Source organism: Notolepis coatsorum (assembly GCF_963971535.1).
Source record: "Notolepis coatsorum genome assembly, chromosome: 12".
Lineage (NCBI taxonomy): Eukaryota > Metazoa > Chordata > Actinopteri > Aulopiformes > Paralepididae > Notolepis > Notolepis coatsorum.
The window spans coordinates 85,464,488-85,488,557 of record NC_140176.1 but is presented as its reverse complement, the minus strand read 5'-3'; the positions used below and the strand labels follow the sequence as shown (position 1 = coordinate 85,488,557).

Below are 24,070 nucleotides of genomic sequence, written 5' to 3'. Positions count from 1 at the left end.
TCCACGCTGACAGTCTTCTATTGGAGGTTTATAACATCAACCCTCTCTGTGACTGGATCCTCAAACCTCGAGACCCCTGACACACACACACAGAGAGAGAAGATGGATGGATGGAGAGAGACTTTCTCCTCCTAACCCTAAAAGGACATGTTGAGTGTTGTTAGATTCTTGGTCTGTTGACGTTGTTGGACTGAAAACAACGATCCTCCTCTCACCATCAAGAACAAACAGTATTTATATATAAAATACCAAGGATATTGAGGGACACGGAAGTAGGTTCCTGACCGAGGGTAAAGCTAGTAACACCCTCCACCTTACGATAAGTAACGCATGCATGTTGTGATGTGATGTCATACAACTCTATAAACTACAGTTCTACAAACTACAAACATGGTGCTATAGACATAGATCATTCTTCAGCTGAATCCACTACCTGCGTCATGACCTCAACTAGTATAACTGATGCTTAGAAACACCAGGAAGATTCCTCTCACCCCTGAGTGTACAATGTTAGCAGTAACGGTTGGTGGCTGACTGCTGACATGACTCTAATGTAGCTACTGTTAGCACTCAGCACTGATGTTATTATCTTATAGCAACACACTATAAGGCTGAAAGACATCAAACATGGAGGCAGACATATTTAAGTCTCACATCGTTTGACGTGAAGTATTGATTACGTAACCATTCATATGGTCTCTGATTAGCTCTGTTGATGAGCTTTGTATGTATTACAGTATATGTATTAGGGGTGTAACGGTACACAACAACCACGGTTCGGTACGTACCTCGGCTTTGAAGTCACGGTTCACGGTTTATTTCGGTACAGTGGGGGAAAGTGTGTGTGTGTGGGGAGGGAAGTGTGTGTGGGGGGGAAAGTGTGTGTGGGGGGGGGATAGGTGTTGGCTAGCTCTGGCTTGTCGTTTGCATTCCCCATACTATGAGGCTAAATTACAGGTAATCTCTCAGTGGTGTGTGTGGGCTGAACGAACAACATCCTGCCCTTTGCGCAAGTCATATTTTGGTAAGGGGGGGGGGGGGGGGGGGGGGGCTTAAAGTTTTGAATAAAATTCTGCACTTAAAAATAATTTCAGCACGTTAGTGGTTAAAGTAACGTTGTATTCGTTTGGTACAGTGTGTACTGAACCGAAGGTCCCTTACTGAAACGGTTCGGTACGAATGTGTACTGTTACACCCCTAGTATGTATATATATACAAAGCTCTATAACAAACTGCAGCGGATCCTCCAGCCGAGCCGTGGTTTTCTGGGAAAGCTCGACGAACGCTCGGTGCTGATCTTATTGGCGACCGATCAGTGGTAGCAGCACCGAGCATTTGTCGACTGGAGGATTTGTAAGGAAACTCGGGAGAGAAAAGGGTGCTTGGAAAGTCCTTGAAATTCAAATCGACCAACCACATTAAGGATTTTTGTTCATCCATGACTGAATCAAGAAATTGAATTTATTTTTATTTATTTTTTTAATTAAGATAAAGCTGATTGTCAAAGATTGGCTTGGATCCGATTACATTTTTTCTCTATATTTATTATTATTTTTTTTGCTATAGAAAACAGCACTTAAAAGTGAACTGTATCCTTTTTTTTTTTTTTTTTTTGAGAAAGTCCTAGACTTTCTGTGGGAACCCTGGAGTGAGGGGGGGGGGCGGAAATATAAAATGTGTCATTCAATGTGTACTGTATTCCACTGTACCTTTGACGACTAATAAATAAATGTATAAAAAAAAAATTAAAAGGGAGAGAAATGTATAATGTATAAAAAAAAATTTAAAGGGAGAGAAAAGGGTAATCTTAGACTGTATTTCAGCAACGGCTTGTTTGAGCATTCTGTTGATCCCTTTGAAAACACAATGTAAACCTGCAATTATTAGTTCGGACACGTTTTGACTTAACGAATCCACAGCGTTTTGTTATAGAGCTTTGTATATATAATGCATACAACGCTTGTCAAGCTAGTCTCTGATTAACACTAGTGTTAGCTTTATGATTTGGTATCTTAGCTCTAATGGTTGGTAGCTAGTGTTAGCACTAATGCTAGCTTACAGAAAATCATGTTAGACACTTTGCATTGTGGGGTAGATTAGGATGACTGGAAATGGAAATCTTGTTAATGAGGGACCATGTTTTATGTTCAAACTCCATTCCTACAACCATCCTAGTATTCGACATATCCTACAACCATCCTAGTATTAGACATAGCCTACAACCATCCTAGTATTAGACATAGCCTACTTAGAGACCCCAGAACAGACTAATGAGGTAATTTTGATGATCTAAACCAGGGATCACTAACACTGTGCCTGCGGACAACAAGGTAGCCCCCAAGGACCACATGAGTAGCCCACGGCAAGCCTGTTGAATATTGATATTATCTGTTGCCCACCTTGTTCAGTCAATGTTAATTATAGTGAGAAATCATTAATGTGATCAGTGTCTTCACAAAGATGAGTATCATTTAGCATTGATAATAATATATAACTAAAGTCAAACTGAGAACATTTGTTATTTCAGAAGAGTATCAAACTGGTAGCCCTTCATATGACTCAGTACATGAAGTAGCTCTCGGTTTCAAAAAGGTTGGCGACCCCTGATCTAATGGAAGTTAATTTAAAAGTAATTTTTTTCTATTCAGGATGTTATTTTTGTTGTTTTTATTTAGAAGATAATGCTGCCCTCTATTCTGTGAACTACATTTTTTTTTCATTATTATTATTATGTTTTGTATGATTCTTGCCTGTATAAATTTGCCTGTCTGTGTGATGAGGCTGATAGTAAAAACACAACATGGTAGCAAACTAAACTACATTGACTTGACTTTTTGTCCTGGTGTAGGTCCGCTGTTATGGTTTTAACAGTGAGTTTCCTGTACTGCTGCCTGAAGATGTTGCCTTCTCAAAGTGTGCGAGATACATTCATCATCAGACATACTGAGGTCCTAATGTCCTACTGAGGTCATAATGTCTTACTCTGGCCTCATCTAATGTCCTACTGAGGTCATAATGTCTTACTGTGACCTCATCTAATGTCCTACTGAGGTCATAATGTCTTACTGTGACCTCATCTAATGTCCTAGTGAGCTCATAATGTCCTACTGTGGCCTCACCTAATGTCCTACTGAGGTCATAATGTCTTACTGTGGACTTTCAAGTACTTTTCCAAGCACAATTTTTCATTTAAAAAAGGCATTTAAAAGGATACAAATCACCTTTAATACATTAACGAGTTAACTCGTTATAGCCCGCCAATCGTTGGACGCCAACAACGAGTATACTCGTTATTATGATCGTTATTTATTTTATTCGCTATTTCCATTCATAATTCATCCTGCTGTGCTGTAGGACTGTGTGGCACTCTGTCTGAGACCGCAACGGTCCGATACCACAGCCTAACGCCTTGCGGCCGCTATTGCGCTCCATTTGAAACGATGTGGTTTGTTTTCCTGGCCGAGCTGCAGCGTGCAAGTGGGGTCTAAACACTCCAGCAAGACAAGCGGTTACAACAGATGCATCGAGTGTCCCCGCCCCCCCGTTCATTTTCTTTGGTGGATAATGTTGGACACACGACCGCGACCAGTATTTGGAATGGCGATCAGATAATTGGATTATTCTTTTTGCAGTACATCATGGACAAGGTAAGGACTATATATTATCAATCTTGCGTTGATCCGATAATCTTTTCCCCGCGATCGCGGGGATCAAAGCACAGAGGGCCGCCCCCCCCCCCCCCCCCCCTTCGTGCATGCATGATGAAACATAATACCGATAATCTAGCGTTGATTTCAGAGTGATTCAATAATCAGGCGATAAATGGCACGATTTATAATGAAATGTAGTAAAGCGCTGTTTGCCGGAGTTTCCTGGGATTACACAGGATCACTCTAAAACTACTCATATTCACCACGGTATAAAACGAAAATGTATGGATGAAAAAATTATCAGTTTTTTGCATGTTGACCGGAAGAAACTCACTGACAATCGACGTTATTAGATCCATAGCTACAATATTTAATATAGTTTTAGCACTACAAACACCGGCATCTACCCCCATTGCATTACAGCGCTGGCACAAACGGCCATACGCCCACAGCGCCATCTGGCGCTCAATGTGTTGAAGGCTGTTTTTTATAGAAAAAATAATCGGATCCAATATTTATGACTTAAAACCAATTTCCGACAATTAGTTACACTTTAAATTAAAGAAAATTCTTTTTTCAGAACAATGTTATAATGGATGAACAAAACTTTAAATGCGAATGGTTGATTTTAATTTCAAAGACTTTTTAAGCACCTTGTTAAAAAATTGTGTTTTCAAGGAATAATTTTTTTCAGAAAATCAAGCACTTTAACCCATTCTCCGCCAATCACGTGTTAAGGCGGGTTTCTCCGCCATGCGTTGTATGCCAATAACTCCGTAAGGCGTTTTTTAGATCAATATTTCATATTTTCGTCATGGTATTAATATTTCACCCACGGAGTCTTGGGTGATGCTGTCTGAGCCATCACAACTCTGCAACGCTTCAATACCGCCACCAGGTGGCCGATCGGCGAGTTGCCAAACCGGAAGTGCCCATTGTAGATCGGTCCGTCCTCTATTTTCGTCCGGCCACTCGCTTATCGTCCCGGGGCTCAATACAGACACCGTCGATATGGATCTTTGCCATAACTCAATAATCAACATGATTTGGACGTGTATTAGTAATATACAAACCGGAAATGGATCGCATCGATCAACATCCCATAATTGGGATCTGTTTGCTCCACTCTCATCGCTCAACGCTACGAGGAGACTGGGGTGAGTTTCAGCGTTTTTCTTTACCATTTTCGATACAAACTGCTCTGATCAATATATCACCCATACTACATAAATCATTTAATGTCGGTCATTGAATTATAAACGACCCCCCCCCCCCCCCCTCCGTTCACCCGCAGATGACCAGTCATGACGTTTAGGACCATGTACAGTTGAAATTTTTAATATAACGTTGATCGGTATCAAACTGCATTTGATCATCTAATATATGCATTTATGCCTATATCTCACGTTCTATGAAATACTGCAGAAAACGATAAAAACATATTTATACTCTAGACGGTATTTTAGTATGCATGTGTGAATGAAAAAGTAAAATGTTCCTACATCCTGAACGATAGATAATTGATGTTGAATGGGCCATAGTAATGTCAATTTAGCAATACAATTTAAAAAGTTATAGCCCTGCAAAGAAGGTGAACATCTCCATAGACTTATAGCGCTGGCAGAGAGGGTACAATGATGGGTACAATGCCCGGCAGAGAATGGGTTAAGCACTTCAAGGACCTTGTGCGAACCCTGGGTCCCACATAATGTCATATTGAGGTCCTAATGTCGTACTGAGGTCCCACATAATGCCACAAAAAAACAACAATTGAACATTTACATTGAACTTTATTTTCCCATGAATGCACAGAAATGGAATTATAAAACAAAAAAAACTGCTCTTTTTAGAGCATTATCAGAGCTTCTGAATGAAATTATTCTTATTTAGTATTTCTGTCAGACTAGACACGTTGGAACAATAAACTGCTACCAATGGAATGGTTCGAAGCATCAATTATCATTATCATTTCTATTTACAAGTGATTTATTCAATTCAGTCAATTAATCATCACACCCCTAATCTCTACGCAGTGTGGAATGTATCGGTGTGTTGTGTCTTTGCAGTCTAGTGTGTAGTATCTATGTTGTCTCTGCAGTCTAGTGTGTAGTACCTATGTGTTGTATCTCTATGTGGTCTAGTGTGTTATGTCTGTGTTGTATCTATGCAGTCTAGTGTGTAGTATCTATATGTTGTGTCTATGTGGTCTATTGTGTAGTATCTATGTGTTGTGTCTATGTTTTCTAGTGTGTAGTAATATGTGTTGTATCTCTATGCAGTCTAGTGTGGAGTATCTATGTTTTGTGTGTCTCTGTGTTGTATCTCTATGTGGTCTAGTCTAGTGTGTAGTATCTGTTGTGTATCTGCAGTCTAGTGTGTAGTATCTGTGTTGTGTCTATGTGGTCTAGTGTGTAGTATATTATGTGTTGTATCTATGCAATCTAGTGTAGTATCTATATGTTGTGTCTATGTGTTGTGTCTATGTGGTCTATTGTGTAGTATCTGGCGGCACGGTGGTGTAGGGGTTAACACTGTCGCCTCACAGCTAGAAGGTTGTGGATTCGATTCCCGCTTGGGGACCAGGTTGCCGTGTTGCCAGTTACCCAGGTGGGGGGGTATCTCCCGGGCCTTTCTGTGTGGAGTTTGCATGTTCTCTCCCCGTGCTCGCAAGGGTTTCCCCCCGATAAGATAAACCCAATGGAAAAACATGCACAACAGATCGCTAACGCTGTCGCGTCCCTGACGAAGACGGACAGGAGCACTTGGATTGGTCCCCGGGCGTGGCGCTCGCCGCAGCCCTTGTCTGCTCCCGGCTGCCCTTGGGGGAAAGGACGACGGGATGGGAGGTGCAGATAACATTTCGTCAGCGACTCAGTGCATGTGTGTGTGTGTGTGTTTTCCTGTGGGTCGCCCATCGCATGTGTGTGTGTGTGTGTGTTAATCTGATGACAAATAAAGACTTATTATCTATGTGTTGTGTATGTTTTATAGTGTTTAGTATCTATGTGTTGTGTATGTTTTATAGTGTTTAGTATCTATGTGTTGTGTGTCTATGTGATCTAGTGTGTAGTATCTATGTGCTGTATCTTTACGCTGCAGGACAGGAGTTGGCAGTGACTCCTGATTGGTTGAAGGCAGCAGACAGGTCCAGATCCTGGCTGACATGAGTCTTGCTGAGCCGAATGTTCCTCAAACAGCCTCGGAACCAGGTTCTGACAGACAGACAGTTCTGCTTCACTCCAACTGGAGGGGGGGGGGGGGGGGGGGAAGGGGGGAAAGCAGAAAGAGAGGGAGTGGGAGAAAATGGGAGGTGGGGGGAGGAACGGGAAAGAGAATGAAAGGTCAAAGGTCAAGATAACTTCAGTATGAAAGGGGGAATATGGTGTAATTTTTAAGCTAATTGTTGTTGTTGGTTTATGTACTATATATATAATATATATGTGTGTGTATATATGTATGTATATATATATATTTCTTACCTGGGTATCCTCCTATATAAACAGGGTTGTTGGTCTCTGCAGAGGTGGATTGTGGGTGAGGGTTGTGTGTGAGGCTGCTCAGCCCGTCCACAGTCAGACTCAGGGTGTGTTTAGTCTTCTTGGCCACCAGCTGGTGCCAGCGTCCATCACATACTCCGCCCGGCGACACCACAGATACACGACCAGCCCCGTTGTTGACGTGAAACACCACCTGCACACAGATAATAATTATTATTACCACTATAGGGAGGTGTAGTGGTTACGTCATTGCCGTTTTTCGTGTTCCACCCTCTGTCCAACCCAATGTATTTCCCCATTGCCCATTTCTAAATTGTCTCGTTTAAAACAAATAAAGCATGAACATTTGCATGGTGTACCTTTCTGTGCTTATTCATCCACAAGCTATAGCTCAACATGAAAATATTCGCAATTAATCATACAAAAAAAATCGCCAAATTTTATTTCAACCAAAAATGCTTAAAAAATAATGATAGTGATAGAAGGGAACTCATTTTATGCAAAAATGGAAAGCTTTTCAATTCCCATGCGGCAGAATTATTACAATAGCCGATAATCCATTTTCCCAATGATACATCCCTATACGGGTGGAACAACCAGTGACGTCAGACTACACCTCCCTATTAATATACTATTTACGTATGTAGAAGGTATATGGTCTATATATGGTATTTATACTTGATTGTATTTACTGAATGCTCTGAATGTTACACTCTTTTCATAAAACGGTTGTATATACCATTATGTAAATAATCTACAATATTCTGTACATAACTTCTATTTCACTGAGTGGGACTTTAAAGACCAAAGACCAGCCTAAACTAATGTGTTTGTTTGTAGGTAAATACGATGTGTGTTTGAGCTAATCTCAGCATACCTTACTGAACACCATTCACACTGTGATTGATTGATTGAAAAGTTTATTAACAGATTGCAGAATGGGTACAGTACAGTACAGCTCAATACATACATAAATGGGGTTGGGTGGGTTGGGTGAGGGCTGTACATTGGAGGTGGGGGGGGGTTGGGAAGGGGACACACACACATTTTACACTGTACATTGGAATATTGACAAAGCCTTACTTGGTCATTTACTGTACAACTAGGTTAGGACATTTGTAAAATGTAAAATACTCCGTGAGACTTGAGAGTTGAATGGTGTTTAGTAAGGTAAGGTAAGACCGGGACGATACTATCAGTTAACCTGATGAAGACATGTCACTATAGTTGTTATGATCAGGGCTTAAAGGTGTTGCATGTAGTTGTTATGGTTAAGATCAGGGCTTAGAGGTGTTGCATGTAGTTATGGTTATGATTTATGGCTCAGCAAATTAATAGAAGTCCAATAGAATGTCCCCACAAGACATGAAAACATCACTGTGAAAAGTGAAGACACATTCAAATTAAACAGTTAAAGGACCAATAGACTAATTCTGACTTCTCTCCATTATAGATTGAAAATACTATATAAATATATGTATTATAATTTGTAATGATCTCTTTGAATTCTAGTGTTGCCATTTCATCGTCCAGATGGTTACATTGACCCATGTCTGCTGTGGTCCATGCAGACTAAAGTTACGCCTACCTGTCCGTTGATGATCTCTAGTCCAATAGCGTCCACCTTGGCACTGCTGATGCCCAGCAGAACAGCTTCTGATTGGCTGGTCCGAAGCTCCATCGATACAGACATGTCAGACCCCACCTTATAGCCGTTACGCACTGATATACACACACACACAAAGCATACAATTGTTTAAATTAGTTACGTTTTAACAGAAAAAAGTGCACCAAGAAAAGTTAATCTCTCACACACAAGTACATACAAACACGATAATAATAATAATAATAATAATAATAATAATAATAATAATAATAATAATAATAATAATATTAATAATAAATAATAATAATAATAATAATAATAATAATAATAATAATAATAATAATAATAATAATAATAATAATAATAATAATAATAATAATAATATATTGATTTGTAGGGCGCTTTATAATTGTGGAGCAAATCTCAAAGTTCTACATTGTAAAAGAACATAAAAGCTAGCAAGAGAGTAAAAAAAGAATATAAAATAAGCAAGACTAAAACTAGTAAGGAGTAAAAAGAACACTAAAACTAGTAAAAGAGTAAAAAACATAAAATAAGAAGGGCTAAAACTGGTCAAAGAACATCAAATGTGTGGAGCTCAAACTAGATACAAATCAACAAAAGGCTCTTATTAAAAAGATGAGTTTTTCAGGCCCTTTTTTAAAAGCATCCACAGTCTGTGGTGCTCTCAGTTTGGGTCTCGGGCGCTGGAGGAGGTTTGCCTGGCCGCAGCAGAGAGGTCGTGAGGAGCACACACACACACACACACTCACTGAGAGCAGCGAATCCGGTGCCATCGAAGTAACTTCCTGTCTGGTCATCGGTGAAGCAGGAAGTAGTATTATGTTGGGAGGTGGGACTTGAGATGTTCAACTTTGTGTTGTTCATACTGACAGCCTGGAGACAACCTGGTAGACTGGCCGTTATCTAGAGAGAGTGATTGAGAGAGTTCAGTCAGTGTTTGTGGTCTATAGAGACCATCTGCTGGGGCTACTGTCGCTCCACTGACAAGACAGCCGGTCTATTATGAGCTTGTTGACGCAGCATGCTCCACCTAGGCGCAACATCTGTTCACCGTCAAAAACTACCTGTCGGACTGCCATCAAAACTACCTTTAGGACTGTCCCGTTTCTTTGTTTGGACCCACGGAAATATCAGTAACCATATTTAAGTTGTGCGTCAAACAAGTTTTCTCTAGTATCTCTGCTGCTCCATGAGAGCAAGGTCTCCCCTACATTTCAAAAGCCTAGAGAAAGCTTGTCTTAAGCTTGTCTTAAATCGCCGTCATGAGTTATGCATGTGAAATTAATTATATGTATTGCGTGCGTGTGCACTCCATAAAAATAATAATAAAACAGGCAAAAAAGTTCATGTCTACTATAACTTGTCAATATTTCTGTATTATTCAATGTCCCCCAGTTAAGGGGGGGGGGGGGGGGGGGGGCAGTTCATAACACTTAGTTTAGTTAAAAATAAGAATAAAGAGAGAGAGAGAGCACAAGTACAGATAACAAGTACAGTATGATGAGGTATACATATATATATTCATAATTCATTATATGTCAATATTGAATAAGTTTGATGCTTTGAAGGCACAACAATTGCATTTCCAATGAATATTAGGTTAGAAAATATATTTGCCGGATTTAACGTGACATCTGTTCCCATCTTGTATTGTATAAAACACACCCATTTCCAAATCCAAATCCAGATAATTGTGTTGGTTGAACAGATACAGATAATGACGGCTCTGCACACCGCTAGTGTGTATCATATTATTGCCTATCCGGTTAGCAGTGTATGTGTGAGTATCATATTATTGCCTATCCGGTTAGCAGTGTATGTGTGAGTATCATATTATTGCCTATCCGGTTAGCAGTGTATGTGTGAGTATCATACATTGCCTATCCTCTTAGCGGTGTATGTGTGCGGAAGTCCTCCCAGGTACAGAGTCGGCTGGACGTCCAGAGTGTTGCCCTTCACCGAGACTGGATCCGATGAAACACTGTCCAGAGACACCCGGATACTCCTCTTAGACAGATCAGTACGCACCTAGAGACGGAGAGAGAGAGAGAGAGAGAGAGAGAGAGAGAGAGAGAGAGAGAGAGAGAGAGAGAGAGAGAGAGAGAGAGAGATACTTTTATTGTCTTTTATGCCTATCCTTATGTCTGCAATTTATGCATTGTTTTTTATTCTGTCAATTTGTGTGCTGATTTTATGCCTATGTCCATTTTATTCTAATTGCTGTGGTGCACTCTGGACTGCGGTCCATGTGTGAAAAGTACTATAATATAGTTATTCATATTTATTATTGTTATATTGTAGAAATGTGTGCATTGAAATGTCTGTAAAGTCTCGACGACATTGAAAATGAGGGTGACCTCAATTGTCTTTTCAAGAATAAACAAAGGTTGATATACATACAAATAAGGTGTGTGTGTATATGTGTGTGTGTGTGTGTGTGTAACTCACAGTGTGCCACTGTCCATCACTAACGGGCTCAGTGGAGACGGACATGGCTCCTTTTCCCAGATCTACTGTGAACACCAGCCTCCCCCCTGCCAGCTGTAGAGTGGCGTAGTCCATCTGATTGGCATGGGCCATATAGTAGACCAAACCATTCTGGGCATGGGTACGCACAGACAATTTCACTGAGAAACTAGAGAGGAGAGGAAATAAGCAGATGAGAGGAGAAAGAGGAGATGAGAAGAGAGGAAAACCAACCTTACATTTCAAGAACATAATGTGTGTGTGTGTGTTAGGGGTGGAACGATTCACAAAAGTCATGGTTGGGTTCATATGGTTTTGGGTTCGGTACGGTTCAATGGGGAGAAAAGATTCCATTGCTAATAAAAAAATGTTTGCCCTCAATGCATGAGCTGAAAACATAAGGAACACATACTTGTCTATTATCAATTATTTGTTCATTATAGGTGGCTCCCATAAGTTCTCATTTGCATGTCTGCAAAACTGGCAGTCTGGTAACTTTGCTCTGAAGGTCAATCCCTCTGTGTAGACCAGAGCATGTGAGCGGCGCGGGGAGCGGAGCGGGTGGTTTTGAAGTGAGCGGCGGAGTGGATTTTAAAATGGGTCGGCGCGACTTCCGGAGCGAGAGTTCTCCTCCGCTCCAATCCGCTCCGGGCCGCTCACAGTGGTTTAACACTGATGTAATATACATGTAGTACAATGCCAAAGCAACAGGTGGCGATGTACAAACATGAAGGCCATTTTCAACCAATGAGAAGGGTGAACCGTCACTCACATCCTGCTAGACCAAAGTATATTCCACCATTGTTGTTGTTGTTAGCTTACATGCTAACGTGAATGGCAGCGACCATAGCATTGTGGCTAGGCTAGCTACCATCGCTTAGTAGAGCTAGTTGAATGGATATTACGTTATTTAACATTGCAGAATGGGTACAATTACAATACGGCTCAATACAAACAATTGTTAAGGGGCCCAGGGGGTGTAGACTGTTGTAGTTTGGTCAAATCAAGCTCATTTACATCATGCTCCAAAAAATATATTCTGCCGAGCGAGCTGTGGAGCGATGTGGAGCGGGGAGCGCTTGATTCGTAAATGAAGGTGAGCGGTGAGCGAGCTGGGGGCGGGGTCAACATGAGCGATTAGCGGAGCGGAACAAGCCGTCTAGAGCGAAGAGCTCTAGTGTAGACCTATAGTGGATGTGTTAGATAATTCCTTGACAATCCTGTTTATGTTTGGAAATTACATCGGTCATGGCGTGCTTTATCGGGGGGTGTCTTGGATGGGGATGTGGTAGGGATTGATGTGTGGGGTGTTGGGGGACTGGCTGTTCCAGGGGGGGTTCATATGCCTTCGAGCGACATTGCACTTATTTTATTCCTATTCTTAAGTCTGCACATTTACATTGCACTACTTTTATACCTATTCTTATGTCTGCAATTTATGCATTGTTTTTTTATTCTGTCAATTGTGTGCTGATTTTATGCCTATGTTCATTTTATACTAATTGCTGTGGGGCACTCTGGCCTGCGGTCCATGTGTGAAAAGTACTATATAGATAGTTATTCATATTTATTATTGTTATATTGTAGAAATGTATGCATTGAAATGTCTGTAAAGTCTCGACGACATTGAAAATTTAAAAAATCTTGTCTTTTCGAGAATAAATAAAGGTTTGAAATTAAATGAAACATGTTGCTGAAGTGACTATGAGAGGAAATATTAACGTTATGGCTCAACGTTATGACATGTTGCTGAAGTGACTATAAGAGGAAATATTAACGTTATGGCTCGATGTTATTCACCGAAATAACAAACACGACTGCATTTGTCTGCATATAGTTTGCTAGTTTGACAGTTTTGCCCTGTCAGAATCTAAATGCAGAGGTTGTTTGTGGTGGTAACGGACTGAGGCGAACTGGACCATAACATTAATGTTTATGTCCTTGACAGACTTATACATAAAGTATTACATAAATAAATCATTCAAATGTGTGTGTGTCTGTGTTACCTTTTGCGGACAGCGTTGGGGTTGATGGCGAGGGTCATGTGACTGTGTCTGGACAAACCAAACTGAATGCCTGATGACAGGAAGCCAGGCTCCACATCCAAAGCACACTGGAAGCAGATCAATAACCAATAAAATCATATATAATGAATCAATATGCATAGCATTAATCAATAATCATATCAATAACCAATGACCACACTTCAATAATCAATAACTATGCATTGACTAATAATTAGTCATCAATAACCAGCAATATGTCAATAACCAATAATCAATAACCAACAATAATCAACTGATATCACATAACAGTAACCAATAAACACACATCAATTATCAATTATTTACATTCTAATTTAAAATGTAATTTAATTGATACCCAATACTCAATACTTAAAATCAATAAGTAATAACAATATATCAATAATCAATAATATTACGCATCAATAATTACAATAATTACAATGATTGAAACTGAAACTAAAACTAGCCTATAATCACAAGCAATAACCTGCTATTAATAAGAAATAACATGTTATTAATAATCAAATACCCATTAACACTTTCTATGCCACTCACGAGTTTTCTCGGAATTATTAATATCTCGTTGAAAGCCACTCACAAGATTTCTCGGATATTTTTTTATAATTTTCTTTTAGCGATCTGAAATCATATTGCATCACGCGAGCCTACCCTAGTCTACCCGAGCGCCGCCGGCGATCAGATGTGGAAAAAAGCGCCCCCTATCGTCTCCCAGATGACATAAGGGATTTTGGAATGGACTCAATGAAAATGGATGGGGAAAAAAATCCTGTACTCCACATTTTCCAGTCCACTGATGCAGCCGGGGTTATCAGAGTTCATTCTGGATCCTCTGAGCCCCTTGGAATCATGTGTACTACTGTATCACGTTGGATCTATACACTTATCGATTTTTTCGAATGGTGATCAGGAATTGGAATATACCAGTTGGATACCATCTGATGTCAGGTAAGGAATCTATGTTATCAGTGTTAGGATAATCAGACTCATTTTGATGAAGATAAGCTGTTTTGTGAAATGGGCTCTATCGGTTTCACTGTAAAAATCCAAGAGGAAATGAACACGGCGATTATCCGTGCGCGGCTCGAATGTGCGTGCGTGCACGTATAATATTGATCATCTAGCGTTTATTTGAAAACGATTCATAAATAGGCCGACAAATATCAACGTTCTGGAATATTCCAGTAAAAGACGATTATCATAGAATGATCCAGAATGGACTGTTTTTTACCTCAAAACGGGTGCTTTTCAAAATGCTCTCAAACGGAAATGAAGCGATAAAAAACCAATCTGCCTTGACAGCACTGACTGGAAAAGGATTATTTGATAAGCGACGGGCAGATTAGACACATAGCCATAATTTAAAACATAGATTAGGCGATATTAAGCGTAACATTGGCGCCAATGGTGGCATTCAAGAGCTAACTCTGGCGCCACCTCGTGGCACTGAAAGTGTTAATAACCAATGACCCATTATTAATAACCAGTAGCAATGGCCAATATATTAGTAGGGCTGACCTTCGAAGCTTTTTTTGGCAATCGAAGCTTCGGGGCCGAGCTTCGATTTTAATTCGAAGCTTAAAAAAAAAAAAAAAAAAAAAATCTTATGTTGTGGGACTTGTACAGCACTTTGGTAAACTTTGTTGTTTTTAAATGTGCTCTATAAATAAAGTGGATTGGATTAATTAATTAAGTAGCCCCTTTCGTGACTGTGCCAACAAGGTTTCACTCGGCTGCGCTGCCTGGGTGCAGTGGGGCTGCTCTCACAGCCAACGACATGACATTACATAATTATGTTGCAACCTTCGTCTATCAAGCAAACAATTATATTATATTTAATTTATAATTTATAATTATATCAGACAATGCACCTACAAAAGCAGATGATTACAATTAAATTAGCCAACTTGGTAACACATTAGTCATAGCAGCATAGGCATAGCCTTATTAATGTTTTGTGTGGCGTCGCCGTCGTGTACAGGGACACAGCGGGGTCTGCAGCACCCCCACCTGGCAGGGAGTTGTAACTGCAAGGTTGTTTTGGCTTTTATTCCATTGTAATACCATATCCTACTCAATGTCATTGAGCGGCACTGCAGATTTACCCTACTCTTAGAATTCGGAAAAGATCCTCATAGGGGCGCTGTCTCGATAATGCAGTGTTCCCTGCTATACAGACCGGTGTTTAGGCATATAAACAAAGGGATCCCGAACGTGGAACTGAAAGTGGGTTAGGGAAAATCTTTACGCTACCAGGCTGCACCAGGCAGAAAAGATTATTGATGCCAAGACGAAACGTTGCATTTTGCTGCATTAAGGAGGTAAGACAATGGTTAATCTATTATTGGATGCCTTCATTTAAACACTTAATTTGCACTATATATTAAAAGAGGAAAAAAATTGCGCGCTGCGCGGCCATTGCCTCCCCTTCAGCGCAACCCGCCGGCGCCGCCTATGACGTTATTATAAATATCACTTATCTCAGCACCCCCAACGATAACTGAGTTCCCGCGGCCCTGGTCGTGTACAACGATACTTGCGTTTTTTAGGTGATTTGACAAAGTTGTTGTAGAGGCATTGTCTTTGCATATTTTAAAGTGTAACCACACGTCTGATGACTTCTTCGTCGACATGTCTGCTGCACATGTCCTTGTTGTTTTCAACACAGATAATCTCCATGTGCTTGTTGTAGAGAGGTGGAGTCGAGGCGCCGCTTACTTTCGTTTCATTGGAATGGAGGAGCAAGATTTTGGAGGCAAAAAAAAATTAAAATTCGAAGCTCGTGCCATCGAACGAAGCTTCGAAGCTTCGAAGTATTTAAGACAGCCCTATATATTAGAGCATTTTACCATTAGTGTGTTTGAATGTGTGTATTTGTGTTTGTATGTTTTGCCATTGGTGTGTGTGTGTGTTATTGTGTATGTGTGAGTTTTACCATTAGTGTGTGTGCGTGCATACAAGCGTTTTACCATTAGTGCGTGTGTGTGTTATTGTATGTGAGTTTTACCATTATTGTGTGTGCATGTTATTGTGTATGTGAGTTTTAACATTAGTGTGTGTGTATGTTATTGTGTATGTGTGAGTTTTACCATTAGTGTGTGTGTGTGTGTATGTGTGTTATTGTGTGTTTGAGTTTTGTTTGAGAGTGTGTGTGTGTGTGTGTGTGTCTGTGTGTGCATGCAAGCGTTTTACCATTAGAGTGTGTGTGTTATTGTATGTGAGTTTTACCATTATTGTGTTTGTGTGTTATTGTGTATGTGAGTTTTAACATCAGTGTGTGTGTATGTTATTGTGTATGTAGGAGTTTTACTATTAGTGTGTGTGTGTGTGTGTGTTTTACCGTCAGTGGTCCTGGCGTCAGAGCGTTGAGCTGGGTGGGCGGGGCCATTACCGGCTGGGCGGGGTCAGGAGTGGGTTCCACTTCCGGGTCATCAGGAAGAACTATCCTACTGGCCCTCTCCTCCAATAGGCAGCTGTCTAGCTCCACCCCCTCATACCTTACAGCCCTGGATAGGTCGATTAGCCTGTGGAGAACCATCAATCAATTAGAAGAGACTATCTTTTGCTAGCACTATTACTGTTTACCTTAAATACTGTGTTAGGTTAGTTAGAGCTTGCAGTCTGTTTATCTTAGAGCAGGGGTTCTCAAACAATACATTTGAATCGAATCTCATTTTGAAATCGCTACGCTGCCTATGGACACGACAGTGGCAGACAGCTTCGGAGGTGTGGCATTGCACCATGCTGATCCACTCAACAGGTAGCGATTTCAAAATGAGATTAGATTCAAATGTATTGTCATTATACAGCACAAGTACAATACACGATCCAACCAGAGTGGATAAATGAATTAACAACGTTAAAGAAAAGAAACTTTTGGAAGCAAGAGATTTGAACCTGTGACCATAGGATCCACTGCCAGTGGACTTACCAGTTGAGCTAATCGCTCAGTTGTTAACTGTGAGTGACTAATCCATCATTTACACTTGTGCCAATTGCATTTGTCCCTAATTTTTAGTATTGGCATTAATAAATCAGATGTCATGCTAATATGTCATGTTCTACAGTAGGACTTACTACTATGATACCCATTAAAACAGTCATTAGAATAATAATCTGTTCCTCCCTCCCCATCAACCTGGACCCTCTGCAATTTGCATATCGCCCCAACAGGTCCACGGAGGACGCCATAGCCCATGTGCTGCACACAGCAGCATCACATCTGGACAAGAGGCAGGGGAACTATGTGAGAATGCTGTTCATCGACTACAGCTCAGCATTCAATACCATAGTCCCCTCCAAACTCATAGCCAAGCTCAGGGACCTGGGCTTGAACTATGACCTGTGCCAGTGGGTCCTGGACTTCCTGACGGGCAGACCCCAGGTGGTAAGAGCCGGCAACTGCACCTCCTCATCCATCACGCTCAACATAGGGGCCCCCCAGGGCTGTGTTCTGAGCCCCCTCCTCTACTCCCTGTACACACATGACTGCGTAGCACAGCGGAACAACAACACCATCATCAAATTTGCTGATGACACAGTAGTGGTGGGCCTGATCTCTGCCAACGACGAAAGGGCCTACCTGGAAGAGGTAGAGAACCTGTCACAGTGGTGTCAGGAGAACTGCCTCTCCCTGAACGTCAGCAAAACAAAAGAGATGATTGTGGACTTCAGGAGGTCGGGGGTCAAGGACTACAGCCCCCTCAGCATCGACGGGGCACCGGTTGAGAGAGTGAACAGTTTCAAGTACCTCGGAGCCCACATATCCGAGGACTTGACATGGACCACACACATTGACAGTGTTGTGAAGAAGGCACGACAACGCCTCTACTTCCTCAGGCGCCTAAGGAAGTTCCAAGTCAGTCAGAAGATCCTTAGGAACTTCTACTCATGTACAATAGAGAGCATCCTGACCGGCAACATCACCTCCTGGTTTGGGAATAGCACTGCACAAGACCGTAGCAGACTACAAAGAGTGACACGTTCAGCCGAACGCACAATTAGAGGGGGGCTTCCCACCCTCCAGAACATTTACAACAAGCGGTGCAAGGGGAAGGCTAAGAGAATTATTAAGGACTCGAGCCACCCGAACAACTGCCTCTTTGAACTGCTGCCGTCAGGCAAGCGATACCGGAGTCTTAAGGCGAGCACAGAAAGACTCAGAAGGAGCTTCTATCCCCAGGCCATCAGGCTGCTAAACGAACAATAATCGCTAAACGAACAATAATCACTATGCAACAACCATCAAATGCACACAGCACACACACCCACACGCACACACTCACTCAAACAAACAACACACTGCAGCACCCACTCTCCACACTTTAGATCACACAAACACACTTACACTTTATATTTATTGATAAAGGATTTGCACTACAACTCGTACACCTACTGTGAATTGTACCTAAACTGCACCTCGTCCATTTATGCCTTGCACTATATAGTATTGTATATTAGTACACTGCACAGTATTGTATATTGTATGGTAACTACGTCTACGAACATTGTACATATGTCTAAACTGAACACTGTGACCTCTTTTTTTTTACTTCTAATTTTTACCATGTTTTTATTTCATACTTATCTTGTCATGCACAGTCTCTGGAGCGCAACAGTAAGAAGCATTTTGTACAAAAGTATTCTGTACTTCTGTATGACAACTATTAAAGAAACTTGAAACTTGAACTTGAATAAAAGTCTACTTTGCTGGAATGATTCAGTGTGTGTGCTTTTGTGTGTGCGCTCGCGCGTTGAGGCTCGCTAAGCCTTTCTCCACGCATTTCTGGAGCATTTCTTTATCCACTCTGGTTGGATGGTATATTGTACTTGTGCTGTATCATAACAATACATTTGAATCTAATCTCGTTTTGAGAGCAGTCGCAAATGGCTTCCTGTTGAATGGATCGGTTGAGTGCAATACCGACTCGCTACTTTCCCCCGTTTACTCGTCTTCAAAGCCTAGAATATGACACGCCCACTGATGATGTCACGGTTCGCGAGGAAAAAAACAACAATTTTCCGGTGCCAGCTGAGCACCGATTTGTCACGTTCTGAACCAATTAATCCCGGTCTGAACGCGCCGGCTGGTGCGAGATTACGTTCGGGAACCGGCTCCAGCACGGAGCCTGGCCGGTGTAAAAGGGCTGTCAGTGATAACGGTGTCATTCTGTGTTCAGGAATCCACTTGAGTAAATAAATTGCCTATACTGCCCCCACCGTTGTATAGTTTCACTTTCACTTCTAGAGTAGATTTTACTTCACGTGACGCAGAGAAAGACTAGAGAAGAGATGCCATGTTACACAACAATGAGAGGATTTATCAATATTTTGGATTTAAACACCGTAGCAGCTCGACTGGAGAAGAGCTCAAAGGACCAGTCCAGATCAGCAAAAGTACGTTTGCGTGTTTTTTCTCTCTCTGATCAGTTGGAAAGTAGCGCGGAAGAAAGTTGGTGTGTTTGTGTGTGTGCGTGTGTGTGTCTTTCCATTGGTTAACATTATTAGGCGAACAAGAAAACGATGAACATTTCCAGCCTATTGTATATGCTGTGTTACAAACATACTGTATCATTCATGGTTGGTTTTGTTTCAGTGACACCTGTAGGCAAGGGGAGGAGAGGAGGGGAGGAGAGGAGGGGAGAAACAGCCGAGTGCAGAGTGCACGTTCATTTGTTCTGTCGGCTTGTTCATGCCTTTACAAGCTTCAACGTTTTATTCATCATCTAAATGTGGCATTCCAAGCTTGATATGCAATGTTAAATGAATGACCTTCTGTGTTAAAACTATTAGTAAGCCAGTGTAAAGTAAAGTAAAGATATTGAGCATAGATTTGTAAAATGTGCAACCATAGTTTCACCTAGTGGTATGTATGAGACGTATTCTTCGTATGGCTGCACGTACCGCACCGTGAGCCACGTACCGTAAATTCGCGTGACGTATACACGTACCGTTACTCCCCTAGTATCGAGTCATTTCAACGTGGAATTAAGGAATATCAAAATAAAAGCACACGTTGTTGAACTTGATCATGCATATTTATTAGACATTTTTATTACAGCACTATGTTATCCATACACATTTATAAAACGAGGCATATTTAGCCAAAATATGTTGCCAGAACATACATTTAAATTTGTTTACACTGTCACCTACCCACAACCCCACTTTGGGTCACGACCCGTAGTTTGAGAACCGCTGCCTTAGAGGCTGTGTTGGCTAGGTGTGTGTGTGTGTGTGTGTGTGTGTGTGTGTGTGTGTGTGTGTGTGTGTGTATCTTACACTCCATCAACAGCGATGTTCCTGATACAGCCGTGGAATGACGTGGCGGTATCCTGTATTCTGCTTGGAAGAGGAAGTCCCTCCCCTTGGGGCAGCCCACCAATAAAAACCGAGGACAGAGATAGAGAGGCGGCTCCCCCCACTGACAGAGAGATTGACTCCTTGGGGTTCTCATCTACCTGCACTGACAGAGTCCTGAGAGAGAGAGAGAGAGAGAGAGAGAGAGAGAGAGAGAGAGAGAGAGAGAGAGAGAGAGAGAGAGAGAGAGAGAGAGAGAGAGAGAGAGAGAGAGAGAGAGAGAGAGAGAGAGAGAGAGAGAGAATTCAGATTTTGAGCTCAAACCCATTGATTCAAATAGGAGCTAAAACTCCAGTTAGATAAACAGACAAACTACAGCATAGAGAGAGAGATGGAGGGAGAGATAAACATAGAGAGAGATGGAGGGAGAGATAGACATAGAGAGAGATGGAGGGAGAGATAGACATAGAGAGAGATGGAGGGAGAGATAGACATAGAGAGAGAAATGAGAGGAGAGATGGACAGAGAGAGATGGAGGGGGTAGTGCGGAGAGATGCCGCACTACCAAACGGTTAACCCTTTCACTGCCACACAACAGCCGGTTAACCCTTTCAAGCATTTGGTATTTATTGCATTTAGTTTGGTCTGATGTGTGGAGTTAGGGGCACCTACATCCTGTTCATGGACACTTACTTCTTGTCTCTGCTAATGATGAGGGAGTGCTCCGTTCCGTCTGCCAACAATCCACTCCGTGGCTTCACCACCACCCTATGGCTGGCCCCGCCTCCAAGGCTTAGCTCCACCTCCATCCGCCCGGAAACCAGCTGGACAGCTAGGAAGGCCTGCACACACACACACACACAAAGTTAAGAGGGCAGATATGCATTTAAGCACTTAGAGGGGCGCTTCCATAGATATATATATATAAAGACTAGATGGCGCAAGGCGGAGTCTCCCGTGTAGTTCACGGGCGGCCATCTTGCTACGGTGCTACTGCTTTAAGGTGAGTGATCTGCACAAACAAAAATACTCTCGTTGAAATCTTAACATATTTACAAACGGTTTGGTTTATTACAAACGTTATTAACACTTTGCATGCCACGCCCGAGATTTCTCGGGTTTACCCCCCGCGGGTTGAATGCCCACTCACGAGAATTCTCGTATTTTCTCCTCTTTTTTTTTTCCCATCTGAAATCATATTTCATCAACCAAGTCTACCGTTGGAAATTCAGCTACCTCAGGCGCTCAGATGTGAAAAAAGCGCCCCCTATCGTCTCCCAGGTGGTAATTCACCCTTTTGGATTGAAAAAACCTGCACTCCACATTTTACTTCTCACTCACGCAGCCGGCATCTACCAGCTTCATGCTGGACTCTCGGAGCCGCGGGGAATATGTGTTTTACTGTACTGTATACACGGTGAATCAATAAAAATATAGATTTTTTCGAATGGCGATCAGGAATTGGAATAATCCATTTGGATACCATCTGATCTCAGGTAAGGAATCTATGTTACAAGTCTAAGGATAATCAGACTCGTTTTCACGGATATTATAAGCGTTTATGTGATTATGTGATATGGCTGTTTGACTATGCGCGCCGTCAGGAAATAGGAGAAGCGATTTTCAGCGCGCGCCACGAGCGTGCATGCGTACACATATACTATCGATAATCTAGCGTTTATTTGAAAACTATTCATAAATAGGCCGAACAATGACAACGTTCTAGAATATTCCTTTAAAAGGCGATTATCATGGAAACCTCTTTTTTCTCAGTGAAAACGAGGGTTTTTCTAAATGCTATGAAACGGAAATGAACCGATAAAAAAACAATCTGCTTCGACAATGTTGACTGGAAATAGGTCATTGATAATGTGACGGGCAGATTAGACACATAGCCATAATTTAAAACATAGATTAGGCGATATTAACGTTAACATTGAAGTGGCCTTGGGCATTCAAGGGGGTAAAAAGGAATTAAGCTTGGGCAGTGCAATCAAAGTGTTAACGTGGCTATGATTCTTGCCTGGAAGAATTTTTATTAAAAAAAACATATTTTCATATGAAAGTCCATTATAAGTATGCAGTATGATAACTACATCTCTGACGTTTTTTAACAAACCAAAATTTTGCAAGCTATGGTTATTTCATAGTACATGCACTATAGACATTCATGTTATGAGTGGGCATGCTACCCTGTAGCAAGATGGCCACCATGTGGCAACGTTGGTCTCCGTTGGCCAGCAGCACGGGTGAGTAATCTAGTCTTTATATATATCTATGTGTGCTTCACCCAAAATAAAAGTGAAAACGTATTTCCTCTCCCTCCCACTCCCTTCTCTCCCCTCCTCCTCTGTACCTGTTTAGCGTGTCTACGCCTCCTCAGAGCACTGGGTTTGGTGAATCCGGCCAGGATGAGTCCAGACTCGTTCCTGGTGGAGAAGGAGAGCAGTAGCTCCCCCTGCTGGCCCAGAGAGAGATCTGACAGCTGGACAAAACCTCCTCTCAACACAGACACACTCCTCACAGCCTAGAGAGAGAGAGAGAGAGAGAGAGAGAGAGAGAGAGAGAGAGAGAGAGAGAGAGAGAGAGAGAGAGAGAGAGAGAGAGAGAGAGAGAGAGAGGGAGAAAATGCCAGAGATGTTAAAACAAATAGAAGTTAAGAACAAAAGCGCATTATATCCATAACTGGTTAAATTAAATGAGAGAGAGAGGGGGGTGAGGTGGTCCTGTCATCTCACCTCCAGCACACAGCCCTTTTTGACCCCATAAGAGTCCCGTAGCAGGTCAAAGTTTGAACGAGCGATCTCCACGCTATTTATACAGCCAACATACGACCTGGATACTACCTGACGCCTAGAGAGAGAGAGACAAAAATACAGAGATAGATAGCGAGATAAACAGACCAAGAGAGAGAGGGAGAGAGAGAAAGAGAGTATAAGGGTTGAAAATGATTATTCCAAAAATCCAAAACATCCAAACTGTGGTCAGGTGATGGGAAACTCTTACCTGATTGGTCTAGAAGCAGGCAGTCCTCCGATGTAGATTGGGTCCAGGTCAGAGCGGTTGAGATCAGAGGCGGTTCCAGGAGACTCCGCCTCCACAACCTCTTTCTCTGATGATTGGTCAGCCGCCATGATGGACAGGTAGCCTGAACAAAGTTATTGTGTTAAGTTTTACAGATGGCATCAAACAGGTCATCTGGAGGTTAGAGTTGAAGAAACTAATTTCTTATGCAGATGTAATATTTGTAGCATTTAAATGTGTGAAATGTTGTGATGAATAGTAGTAGTTGTAGTAGTAGTGATAGTAGTCAGGGCCGCCTCAGGGGGTGTGTGAGCAGTGCGGTCGCACAGGGCCTCGCGGGAAGGGGGGCCTCGCACAAAAAAAAAAAAAAAATAATTAAAAAAAAATATTTTTTATTTATTATTATTATTATATTTTTTTTTGCGAGGCCCCCCTTCCCGCGAGGCCCTTTTTCATCAC

At 41.7% G+C, this 24,070-nt stretch overlaps 2 protein-coding genes across 2 annotated transcripts in view; one reads left to right on the top strand and one right to left on the bottom strand.

Annotated features, from left to right (window-relative positions):
* The window catches only part of LOC311237948 (rho GTPase-activating protein 28-like), a gene marked incomplete at its 3' end in the record, with an annotated part of 60,058 nt that extends 53,886 nt beyond the window's left edge, over positions 1–6,172 (top strand). Inside the window, exons 10-11 of the mRNA XM_084325924.1 lie at positions 5,988–5,991; positions 6,150–6,172. Of these exons, the coding sequence (XP_084182050.1) occupies positions 5,988–5,991; positions 6,150–6,172 (27 nt within the window). The remainder of the gene's footprint in view (positions 1–5,987; positions 5,992–6,149) is intronic.
* On the bottom strand, positions 5,430–23,721 carry LOC311237947 (laminin subunit alpha-1-like; the record flags this gene model as incomplete). The annotated part of the gene is made up of 13 exons (XM_084325923.1): positions 5,430–6,893; positions 7,130–7,340; positions 8,736–8,869; positions 9,527–9,680; positions 10,653–10,805; positions 11,226–11,412; positions 13,250–13,356; positions 16,629–16,812; positions 20,570–20,764; positions 21,281–21,429; positions 22,944–23,114; positions 23,326–23,440; positions 23,594–23,721. The coding sequence occupies 13 exons, from the start codon at positions 23,719–23,721 to the stop codon at positions 6,739–6,741; spliced, it is 2,043 nt and encodes a 680-aa protein (XP_084182049.1). The 3' UTR covers positions 5,430–6,738.
* Between the last annotated feature and the right edge of the window lie 349 nt (positions 23,722–24,070).